At 39.6% G+C, this 13,016-nt stretch overlaps 1 protein-coding gene across 5 annotated transcripts in view; it reads left to right on the top strand.

Annotated features, from left to right (window-relative positions):
* LOC142139687 (uncharacterized) overlaps positions 1-13,016 on the top strand; it is a 92,606-nt gene that overhangs the window by 14,990 nt on the left and 64,600 nt on the right. For 4 of the 5 annotated variants that reach the window (XM_075197517.1, XM_075197515.1, XM_075197513.1 and 1 more), the window contains exons 2-3: positions 10,539-10,871; positions 11,543-11,788. In XM_075197517.1, coding sequence (XP_075053618.1) covers positions 10,539-10,871; positions 11,543-11,788 — 579 coding nt within the window. The remainder of the gene's footprint in view (positions 1-10,538; positions 10,872-11,542; positions 11,789-13,016) is intronic. The other variant, XM_075197514.1, reaches the window with a different exon arrangement.

Here is a 13,016-nt window from a genome sequence, read left to right as displayed (position 1 = left end):
AGCAAAACAGGAAATGTGGTGGAATTCATCCAGCTGTAATGCTCTTACAATATTGGTGGCGTAATCAGAAATGACATATCCTGAGGAGAGTCCAAGTGGTATAAGCCATGTTGCATTGACATCTCTTAGTTTTGTAACATATTGTCAGCTGTATGCCTCTTAGTGGAGCCGGTGATACACTTAGTAGTCTGCCTCTGACAAATGTGAAGTACTTGGGTACATGTTGCTGCTGTTCCTGCAGATGAAGGCCAATCACCAGTCCAGTGGGCTGCCACAGTCATATAATCTTTAGTTTGTCCAGTACTGCTTGTCCACATATCTGTGGTTAACTGTACAGTGGGTAGAATGGTATTTTGTAGCGCAATAATTACATTTTTACGAACCTTCTGGAAGAGATGAGGAAAAGCTTTTCTAGTAAAATGGTGTCGTGATGGAATTTGGTAATAGGGACAGAAGACCTCAAGTAACTGTCTAAAAGCAGCTGTCACTATGGCGTCTGCAGGGCTGCCAAGAGGAATTCAGGGCCTGGGTACAACAAATTCATGGGGCCCCCCTCATAGTCGAGTAAGCCCCCAAATTTTTTTTGTTTGTAGTCATACATTCTGGGGCGTGGCAATGCGTCGTTGGGGCTTGGCTAGCATCAAAATCACTAGACTCAAATTTCCCTTCCTGCAAACAGCGCCAGCAGTACCTATTTCCTGCAACCATCACTGCCATTAAATAATTCATAGTCACATTTAATAAATAGACCTCATTCTCCCTAAACTCACCCCAACATTCAATAGCCCCCAAACCACCCCCATCTTAAATTAATAGTCCCCACCATCACCCTACAAACAAAATAGCGCCCATTAATTAGCCACCATCCACCTCACACTCACTACATTGCAACAAGCCCCCTGTGCCATCACACACACACAATACTGTGCCCCTTCTTCACAACTACACTGTGCCCCTTATGCTCACACTGCGCCCTCCATGCTGCCTTCCCTCCTTTTTCCCTTTTTCGCCTCTCTCCCACTTTTTTTTCCTCCACTGTTCCTCTTTCCCACCTTTTTTTCTCCTCTGTTCCTCTTTCCTACTTTTTTTTCTCCTTTGTTCCTCTTTCCCACTTTTTTTCCTCCTCTGTTCCTCTTTCCCACTTTTTTTCCTCCTCTGTTCCTCTCTCCTTTTTTTTTCTCCGCTGTTCCTCTTTCCCACTTATTTTCTCCTCTGTTCCTCTTTCCCACTTTTTTTCCTCCTCTGTTCCTCTTTCCCACTTTTTTTCCTCCTTTGTTCCTCTTTCCCACTTTTTTTCCTCCTCTGTTCCTCTTTCCCACTTTTTTTCCTCCTCTGTTCCTCTCTCCTTTTTTTTTCTCCTCTGTTCCTCTTTCCCACTTTTTTTTCTCCTCTGTTCCTCTTTCCCACTTTTTTTCTCCTCTGTTTCTCTCTCCCCTTTCTTTATAGTACTGTCCCTCTCTGTTTTCCTCCCCTTGCCTTTCTGTTTCTTTACTTACCTTTTGTCAACTTCTTTCTTTCCTTTTTTTTCTTTTTTCTTCTCCTCTGTCTCCTCTTCTGTCTTCTTTTTTCATGCTGGCTGCGGCGCTCCTCACTGACTGATGGGTGTGACTTGATGATGTCACGTCCGTCAGTCAGTGTGAATGGAGAAGTGGAGAGGCGGGATACGGCGCTGCGCGATCACGTGAGTATCGGGGGTTTTTTTTGTTTTTTTTTCTTCCAGCTCCCCCCACCAACGAATACCCCCTAAAATGTGAGTCTAGAAATAAAGTGTAACATTTTGTGGTCTCTACCTGAAAAAGCAGACAGTAATTTACTTATTTTTTAAATTACAGACATACATTTAAAACCATTATTTTGTGATATGGTTGTGCTAAGATTCAAAGTGACACATTTATTTAGCCATAATTTACCTCATGAATCTGGTCCTCCTATCCCCCTCACAAACTAACTGAGGAATTAAATTTTATGCAACACAGAGGGTACAGTGGTGTTATTGACAGTGAGTGAGATTAGAGGCCACTTGGTGACTCTGGCATGAGAGACAAGAATGAGCTCTGTATAGAACATGTTGAGCTTTAGGTACCGTTGTGACATCCATGGGGAGAATGCAGAAAGACGGTGGTTTACAACAGATGGTACTGAAGGAAAGAGGTCATGGAAAGCAATGTACATTTGTGTGTCCTCAGCGTAGAGGTGGTATTGGAGGCCAAATGACCAAATTACTACCCCAAGACAAGAGATGTACAATATTAAAGTTCAACATTTACAAAACAAAAGGAGCCTTGTGAGACCTCATTAGAGAGTGAGAGTGGAAGGGAGAATGTGGCAGAGGTGGGTACAGAGGTGGGTACAGAGGTGGGTACAGAGGTGGGTACAGAGGTGAGTACAGAGGTGGGTACAGAGGTGAGTACACAGGTGGGTACAGAGGTGAGTACAGAGGTGAGTACAGAGGTGGGTACAGAGGTGAGTACAGAGGTGGGTACACTACAGGAGCGGTTAGAGAGGTAGGAAGTGAACCAGGAGAGAACTGTGTCATGATGGACAATAGAGGGAAGGATGTGTAGGAGAAGAGGGTGTTCAACAGTGTCCAAAGCAGCAGAGAGTTATAGGAGAATGAGTACTGATAAATTAGCAATATTTATATTTATTCATAAACACCTTTTCAATAATCAAGAAAACACATTTTACAAACAAACTGTACATACAAAATCCTTTAATAAAAAAACACACACAAAACAAATACAAACACATGAATGTTGGTTTTATCCCATGGTTAGAGGTAGTGCAAAGCAGGTCATGCTGGAACCCATAATGGCTGTCTTCTTTATCTGTTTAAAATATTAGAGAAAAAGAGATCAACCTTAGGCCATTTTGAAATAAAATATTACTTGACTGTGCAGTTTGTACAGACCTGTACTTTCCAGCTGTAAAATCCACAATTTCTGATGCCTTAACTGTAACACAGGTCCCCCAATAACCTAAAAGTATTAACATTGTTAACTATAGATACTTACATGCTTACAAAGGCAACTCTTTTATGTCCTGATCCTCTTCCATGACATGATCCTGGCCGCACCTCCTTTGTGCTCAAGCTGACAGCTGGGCCATAAGGTCTGTTGGAATAAATTATACACATTTAACTATTTATTAAAATGGTGTCTGTTTCTCACTCATCCTCAAAATGAAAGATAATGTAAGGTATCTCCATTATAACATATTGACAAATCAGTGCCTTCAAATCAATAAACAGACACAACACCTACTTTATGTACTTTACATGGGCAGAAAAGAACATTCACATAGTGAGTCAGATATATGATTAACACAGACTATGGTTGATTACTGATTATTTTTCAGGTGAGGCAGACATCTCTCAGCTAAGGCCTAGTAGTACATAAAGGAAAGCCTTTAGTTTGGTCTTTTGTCAGCTAAGCTCTAACAGTCAAGCCTCAACATTATTTGAAGTCAGGAGCCGAGGAGTCAGTCAGCATGTTAGGTAGCACACACAAATGCTGGAGCATAAGGGAACCTAGGGACCTTGCTACTCTGGCACCAGGATGGCGCCAGTTTCTACTTAAAATAGATAAGGCTGTGTTCTCATTGGTGGCAGTGGATTAGTCAGCAGAGCAGCTGACCGACGACAGCGTCTCGTTGCCTAGCAACAAGGCCGTGCCTCCATCACGCATGCGCCCGGCGGCCAGAACTAGGAGAAAGTGATACGTCCCATTGCTAGGCAACGGGACATGGCAAGGCTGACAGGGAAGAAGGTGTGCTTCCCTGGGACTGAGTGAATGTGCGGGGACGACGCCTGACAACATTACATATGAAAATAGAGATACACTGTTATTGTAGAACATAAAATATCTTACAAATACAAACTTTTAAAGTGTCTATGAAAGAGTAAGAGAAAATATAACTCTTAATACAAATAAAAATCCACTATACAAATCCACACCAGTAAACTCCACTATAGACTCCAAACCAACTTCAAGTGTGCATGAAGCAGTCCTTTATAGTGGATTGTACTGAGACAAGTATATGCAGGTGTATGGGCCCACTGTGGTATCAGATGTAGAGATCTGTTGCTGGGTCTATGCAATGCTGTTTACTGATATATGTTGTTTAATTTTATACTGATTAAAATATGTTTGCATTTATGACTGATTGTGATTTATTCTGAGATGCATTTGCATAGACATTCTTATTTTCATTTTTTAAAAAAGAAACATGATTCTTCATGCCGGTAATTAAGAAGGTGTGTGCAATTGTTGATTTAATTTTGCTCATTAACACTTTAGGTTGCCACTAATGCCTGTGTTGTGTTGTATGTTTGTTTCTATCTGAACTATGCCTTATTAGTTATACAATCCAGCTGCCAACAGTAGGGTCATGAGTTTGAATCCTGATGCCCGTATCTGTGTGGACTTTGTATATCCCCATGTTTCTGTGGGTTTACACCAATGTGTCACTTATAGAAGAGTACGCTAGTATATGTTTTGGTGTTGGCTTTGTTTATACCAAGTATTCTATCGTGTAAGTATATTTATGATTGCGAATTATTAGCCATTGAATTCAAATTTACATTTATTTACAATACAACATTACAGATGACACACTCTCATTGTTGAGGAACAAGAAAATGTGTTTAATTTTTTTTTGTTTATCCTTAATCAAGTTGCCAGGAGTGCCTGTGTTGTGCTGTATGTTTTTTTAGAGCATTATTAGCTTGGTTTATGGTTTATGTGCTCACATTTTTTTTTACCTAATAGGACTTTCAGACATGGTGCTTGTTATTCAAGTCTATATAATGTATGTAGCGCTCAATCTGCATGTTGCCTTAGTGTTTAGACAATCCACTTTTCAACAGTGGGGTCATGAGTTTGATTCCTGACCCATTTTGTGGAATATGCCTAGATTGCATGTTGAAATTTGTGTGGCGCTACAACAGAGACAAGCAACTGTTCAAAATAAAGTGAATCCAAACAACCAGAAAATATCCACAGATATAAACAAACAACACCTAACTCACCAAAAAATGACGAACAAATTAGAGTCTAACTATTATTATTATTATTACTATTATTATTATATTATACATCAATGATTTTACTTTGCAATTTATTAAGACTGTGCATCTACCATGGATTTAGTGGAAAAATAGTTCATTGTATAATTATTGACATTAATAAAAATTAAAAAAGAAAAAAGTTTGTTATGAGAGAGAGCAGGTGCATAGTTATTTTTGATTATGGGTTTTTAAAGCAAACCTTGGTTTTACAACAGTTTAGTGTTGTGGCTTATTCGGCGCTGCTGGCAATGGTGTATTGTTGAGCTTTTCGTTCTAGTCTATATAATGCACATATTTTTTCGTTCATCTGGACGTTGGCTTAGTGGTTAGACAATCGACCTTCCAACAGTGAGTTTGAATCCTGAGTCATGGCCTTATCTCTGTGGGCTTTAAATATCCTCCCCATGTTAGTGTGGGTTTCCACCTATGTGTCCCTTATGGAAGAGAATGAATGGTTCATGTACTCACCTTTTATTTACATATTTTAAACAAATTAGACTGTAATGCCTTTTATACATACTAGCGCATTAGCCATTTTAAAAAAAATATCATACAAGGTATAGGCTAACTATTAGATATTACACATCAACCACTTTACATTGCAATTTATTACAACTGTGCATCCACCTTGGTTGTTTTAAAAAAAAACAGTACATTGTTTAATGTTTAACATTAATACAAAATTTTAAAAAAAGAATTCTGAGTGAAGTGTATTAAGATGTATGTTGTGCATATTTAGTTACAAATAGGGGTATTTTAAACAAACAATGTTTTTTCAACAGTTTAGTGTTGTTATTCAGTGCTGCTGCTATAGTTTTGTTGGACTTAAACATGACCCTGAGCTTCCTTAAGTATTAAGCATGAATTTAAGATAAACGGTAAGCATTTTTTCTGTCACAATACACGTAGGGGGTACCTGCTAACGTTGGCGTAGTCAGGTGAGCCGGTTCGGTAACGTTCTGGCAGCGAATGAAGCCAAGGGAAAATCCAGGAGAGTAGTCAAACTAGGCGAGTCAGAAAGCTGGAGGTACAGTACACGAGGAGAATCCGAAGGAGTAGTCAGACAGGCCAGGTCAGGAAACACTGAGGTAGAACAATGGAGGAATTAACTGGAGAAATGAACAAAGCTGGAGCTAGGTGGGACCAGCTTGGTGCCAGAGCATTAGGTGCCGAGACCGGGGAAGGTGGCCGTCCCGACGGAGCAGCGAGACGGCGCCTGACATTTTCTTATCTATCCGACGGATCCATAGGTAAATGCCTACGCTTCTTAAGTGAGTGCAATCTCCATCCGATCTCCGCCCCATTCCCAACCCTTTTTTCTTAAGTGGTCTGAGAACTTCTTAAGTGAAGTTAAGAAGGATCTTCATCTTAACATAAAAAATTCTTACCTTACGCAGCAGATTTTCGTTCTTATCTCCCTTTTCTGGGCATGCACAGTGACGATTTTCAAAAAATGGCAGATAAGATCAGTAATCAATCTGAATCTAAATTTCACTTTTCTTTTTTTTTAATTTTTTCTTTTCTTGCTTTGTACATGTACATCACTACTTGAGTGCACCCAACAGTGAAATAATTACAGACCAGTTATAAGAAATACAGAGACTGTTTTGGGGTATACATTGAATTAGAGTTGGTGCGGAGGGTTCTTCAGTATCAATCTGTGTCACAGAGGCAGTTGGTAAAACAGGTTTAAACAAGCCTCTTAAGAATTTTGGAGGTGTAAGGGAGGATTGGACGGTAGTTCAACAGTGAGATAGGGTCGAGAGAGGGTTTTTGAGAATGGGGGAGAAGAGGGCATATGTGAAGGAGGGATGGAAATTTCCACAGGAAAGGGAAAGGTCAAAGTGGTGGGCAAGATTTAGGCATGCATTAGGTGATAGGGAGCAGGGAAGATTAGAGGGATGGTGTAATGATTATTTAATACGCCTAATTATTGATTTTTATTTATAGCTTGAAATTTCATGTATGACAATGTGTATGTTGTATGTAACTTTGTAATTTAGTGTCAAAGTGGGCTTTGCTAAATGGCATGAGTCTGATCTATTCAACTGTCAAGAGTCTTTTGAAAGTAACCAGGATAGACAGATAACATCTCTGAGACGCTCCAGAGTTGTGTACATAGTCCGGCCAGTCAAGCATAGCAGAGGTGAGAATCATGCCCTCTGAGATGCCAGACATATATCTCAGGGATAGATAACTCACTTGGAAAGCCCTGTGTCATTCTGGGAATCAACCTGCCCTCACATTGAAAGAGCTAAATTCCAAAGGTGGGGGTGAGAGCAGTGTAAGAAGTTAAATCTGTTGCCTGACCTGATAATGTTGTTCATTTCTAAAGAGGAGACCTACATTATCTAGATTGAAGTGTGCCATCCTTCTCAAAGTGTACTCCTCTCACGCCAAGTCTTAAACTAGTAAGTTAGTGACTCTGGTTTTATGTCCAATTTTATTTCTGTAACTTATTTGTGCAACTTATTTTGTATGCCTTGCTATTAATTGTTTTGTAATTAAGACTTGGAAATATTTTTCGGATTAAATATATTTAATCTACTATATTCTCCGTGACTCTTTGTGAATTTACGAAGCCAAGTGAGGATCATGCTATATGTGTAATTGATTTAAGTGTGTAATATTAATAAGTGGTTTTGGTGAATGTAAGGACTCTATAGTAAATCCTTTGTGGTGGCAGAAAAGGTGTATTTATTGGTAAGTGACCAAGGTAACTCCAGTCACAGCCATCTGGTTCAGATTGCTGTATCTGAGACAGGCTGTGTGTTTATGACAGATGGGATTGAGGAAATGTGTAAAATACACTATGTAACTGTAACTGTACCCATTGTTTCTAAACATTGTCAATTATAACATCCTGTTTCCAGACCTACCTCATTGAGCTGTATGTCCTCTCTGTTAAGCTTAATCTTCTCTTTGTTTCTATTGTCTGTCACAACCTCTTTCTACAATGTAAGCGGAGCCCTCTGCCCGATGTCTCTTGTCTGCTGCCCTTGTTTTATCTGTCTTGTCTGATGCTGAATTGTTTCTGTGTGTGATGCGGTTTGTTCCATTAATTACATCCATAAATGTATTATTCTGCTCAGCTGTACTTTATGTTGTTCTTATCTGTATGATAACGACAGGGGCTCTGGGATGTGTGGTCATTATAAATAAACAATGATGATGATGATGATGAATCTCATAGTTGTCATTGAGGCCAGAAGGGGAAATAGTTTTCAATTAAAAACCCAAAATCTTTCTCATTGGAAGAGCCTCTTATGTAAGTCTTCTCCTGGTTCTCATATTTTGGTTTTAAATGTTAGAAAACGGGGTCCAAGTGGTGATTTCCCAACAAATACTTGGGGACAGAGTGCGTTTCCATTTTATAGCTCAAGTTTCTGTATCCTATATCCTTAGTTTTAATTGTTGTTTTATTTTTCAGATATACTTAAATCCACAATTTATTCTAACAAGTAAATCACAGAAGATGTCATAAATATTAAAATGTTCTTATTTCAAAGGTTTTCGTATTGTTATTACCTGTAACGTTTGTTTATTTTTACTATCACGCGTTCATATAGCACAATTATTATATCACTAGAAGCCAACCAGTGCTTTCCTCATTACGTTAATGGTAATTGTTGTCAATTAAGCATATTAGGGGCTAACATGGCTTTCACATTTTTAGCCTTTTTTCAACAATATCAGGTTTTATTAGGAAGATTTGGTCACAGGTAGATGTCCCAATACTTTCCTACTAATCTGGTCATAACAATTATGCTCTGTGATAAACAGGGCAAAATCTTTAGTCTTTTGTTACTATTCTTATATACTAATAAATCATCTCTACCTACCTGACAGGGTTTGTTCTATTCTTTCAGGATTCTCACTACTTGTACATCTTTCTGTATACTTTAATAACTGATCTTCTTCTGTGTTTCTCACTACAGTTTTGTCTTAATTGTGAGAGGTCAGAGGTGACAGAAGGTGATAGTAACTGAAATAACCATTGTGTTAACAGTGATAGGCCAAAGAGCATCTCTGAACGCATTGCACCGAGTTCCACTACTGTGAGATAAGAACAGGAAATGGAGGGTACACTGGGCAGAGGCTCACCGAAACTGGACAGCTGAAGACAGGAAAAATGTTGCCTGGTCTGACGAATCTCAATATGCAGATGGTGGGGTCACAATTTGGCATAAACAACATGAATCCATGGATACATCCTGCCAAAGGTGCAGGCTGACGGTGGTGTGGGGAATATTTTCTTGGCACACATTAGGCCCCTTTGTACCAAATAAGCATAGTTTAATTGTCACAGCCTACCTGAGTATTGTTGCTGACCATGTGCGTCCCCAGCCTTCCCATCTCTATTGGATACATCCTGCAGGATAACGCTCCATGTCACATAGCACACGGCATGTCACATAGCACACGGCATGTCACATAGCACACATCATGTCACATATCACACGGCATGTCACATAGCATACAGAATGTCACATAGCACACGGCATGTCACATAGCACACGGCATGTCACATAGCACACGTCATGTCACATAGCACACGTCATGTCACATAGCACACGTCATATCTAGCTGGTTCCATGAACATAACAATGAGGTCATTATACTCCAATGGCCCCACAGTCACCACATCTCAGACCAATAGAGCAGCTTTGGGTACCTTTGCTGTACCTAATAAAGTGACCACTGAGTGTCGGTTCTATAACTGCAGATTATTATCTGGGATAATAACCGATGAAAGTCAGATAATGAGGTGTCTGTACATATATGACACTGACAGTGTGCGTCTGGTGATCACACATGTATAGATAGAACATATCAGGTAATAGTGATACAATGTTTCTGTGTAATAATACATTGTATAATAGGGGAATGAGATGCTCTGGAATTTATACATAGAGCTGAACATTAACATATTATCATCTCACTCTCATACTGTCACTGTTTTCTGTCAGCTCTCAGCATGAATCTCTCTCTAATCAATCAGCATGTCTCTATCTGGGCTGAGATAGTCTCAAAAACTAAGGGCCTGATTCCTCAAGGTACGCAAACGCATACTCATCTGTGTTTCATACTTTGAGTGACGCAAACTGTTATATTTGCGTTGGAGTTTGAGATTGAGTTGACTTTGAGTGCCGTATCTGCTCTGTTTGCGCTGCGTATGTGGTGTTTTACGTAGCTCAAGTCCCGTTTAGCAGATGCGTTTGCTTATCCTTGATGAATCAGGCCCTAAATTATTAACTCAAAAGTTGTTTGTCTTAGAACTCACCCCTCAATTCTCTCTCTCTTTCTCTTTGACTGACGCCTCAGGACCCCATAGACAATGGGAGGAGGTGTAATATGAATAACGTCAGATGAAGGTCTCATACACAGTCCTATGTGATCCGTACTGACCTATATATAGAGATGTGACTATAATATAATACAGTGTAACATGTTCTCTCTGTGTCCATAGGACGTGATCATACAGAGATCTTCACCCGCCCAGGATCCAGCGTTACCCTACACATGAGATACCAAGTGACTGTAGATCATCAGGACACGGCGAAATGTGATGAAATTGAATGGAAATGGAATAATTCAGCGACAGGATTCCTTCTGGTTAAAAGCAGACGTTGTAATGTGACTAAATATGTTAATAAGTCAGTTTCTAATTATGAGATATCTGAGGATGGAAATCTGACCCTATATAATGTCACCACAGAGAGTGCTGGAGATTATACAGTTACTGTGCGAAACACGATAGGAACAGTATTATACACAGAGGATTACACCCTTCATGTACATAGTAAGTGATATGTGAAGTAACCACCAGTATTCATCTTACTATAATCTCCTCCCAAATGTCCCAAATCACAGACCTGGCGAGAGGCAGGAAACTTACAATCAGCAATGTGACTGCACCAACATGCAATATGTAGCACAATACGGGAGCAGCGCCCTCTTACCACTTTGTCTGTCTGTTATACGCAGTCTTTTTATTACTGTGTTGTTCCCACTTGTAAAGCGCTAGGGAAAATGCTGATGCTTTATATGTACATGTTAATAATAATAATAATGATAATAATAGTAATAATAAGGATCAACCTGCCCAAGCAGTTAATGGTTTGCTGGGACCAGTAGTGCCACACACTAAAGTGTTAGTATTTTCTATTTTACTTATTACTCTAAACTCCATTTCGCCCCATGAAAGTTGGGAATAGCCCCAGCGCTGACAGCAGGGGGCTGTTTACACTAGGAGGGAGAGCCGCATTATTTTATTGCAAACTCAATCTCCCCAGGTTATTCAGCCCTGTGCTGAGAAGACATAAAACACATTTATTAACGTAATTTACTGTAACCCTGGACGTCAGATTCCTGACTCCTCCCTCATTCTATACCCCATGCATCATGTGACTAATCTGATAATCATTATTTCTGTGTATGTGATCAATAACCTGTTTCTGTATCTCCCCCCAGTTCCCCTGTCACACGTTGCCGCCAACATCTTCTGTCTCCCGGATGGTAGCGCTCAGGCTTCCTGCTGGGTGGATAATAGGACAAATCCTTATTATTCCTGGAGCCTCGATGGGAAATCTCTACAGGGAAGGTCCATCTCCACCTACAGCCAGATATCCCTTCCCTCTCCTGTCTCAGGAAACCTCACCTGTAATGTGACCAATAACATCAGTGATATCAGCAAATCCATCATCATCTTCTGCCCAGGTGAGTCTGGAATGTCTCCTGTACTTTATATGATGGGGAAAGACCTATTGATAGGATCCTAATGTCTGCAGTGAGATCTGTCCCTGTAGGACCCCGACACTGAATCTAGAAGGAGCCTCACACTGTGGAGAGGGGATATTGTGTTATTCTGCTGGGACACAGTAATTGGAAGTTTGAGGAGATACATATTATGATTATAGTACAAATAGCCATTCATACATCCTTGGAAGAATAATATATTATAGTAACATTATATAATAGTGTGATGCCCCAGAAGGTGTTGTGTGTCTGTGTGGGCTCACATGTAAGTGTCTTCAGACTAATTACCTTTAGTGTGATGGGAGACCTCTCATTCTCTGGATCTGCAGTGCAGTTCTCCCCCCACTGCAGACAGTGTTTCCCCAAGCAGGGTAAAAACGGACTGAAGACCAACACACAATTTAACATAATGAATAATATATTAATCAGCTCATAGAGCAGGAGGTTGTTCTGTTTAAATGCCCCAGTGTAACGATACTTAATTCTACAAACTAATACAGTAATCCTTTTCCTTTCTCCTATTTTACAATTTACCGGAGATGAAATAATAAAATACTTACTCAGGGTTACTGTGTTACTTAACGTCTATCCCAAAACCATCAATTATAAGTAAATTAATAGTCACAGACTCTTATCCTAGATTCATAGTTATGTTAATGGCATAAATAATTTACATATTATTAAATTTCAAGATATTTATAAATATTAAAACAGGGATTAAATCTGGATGACTTATCTACTAATTCAGTTGTCATTTAGGTTTAAGAACACTGCTTCCCAACAATAAATATATATTTATAATTATATTATTTATAGTTCTATTTCATTCCTGCAATGGGTCACATATTAGCTTTAAACACTGCATATCTGTTGTATTAAGCTGTAGTAATAATGACTTGTCGCACTATAGACCCAGCTCTACCTGCTACTGGGTTGTGGTCGTCTTTACGCTTCCTTGAATGTGTTTTACGTGCAGCTTGGACTTGGGCTGAGTCCCTTCCTCAAAGAGATAGCAAGTTAGAAGAGAAAAGGTGCCTCAGAGCACTAACAGTGCTGCTGGTGTATAAGTGTGAGATACTGAGTCAGTATATATGTGTCACACGTGGATAAAGGTGAACAAGATGGTTGTTGAATTCAAACTGTTTATAGGATACACCATCAAAAAATAAGATTTTTACTCACTGTAAAA

Source organism: Mixophyes fleayi, chromosome 2 (assembly GCF_038048845.1).
Source record: "Mixophyes fleayi isolate aMixFle1 chromosome 2, aMixFle1.hap1, whole genome shotgun sequence".
Taxonomy (NCBI): Eukaryota; Metazoa; Chordata; class Amphibia; order Anura; family Limnodynastidae; genus Mixophyes; species Mixophyes fleayi.
The sequence above is the reverse complement of the archived record's forward strand: the minus strand, read 5'-3'. Positions and strand labels throughout refer to the sequence as shown.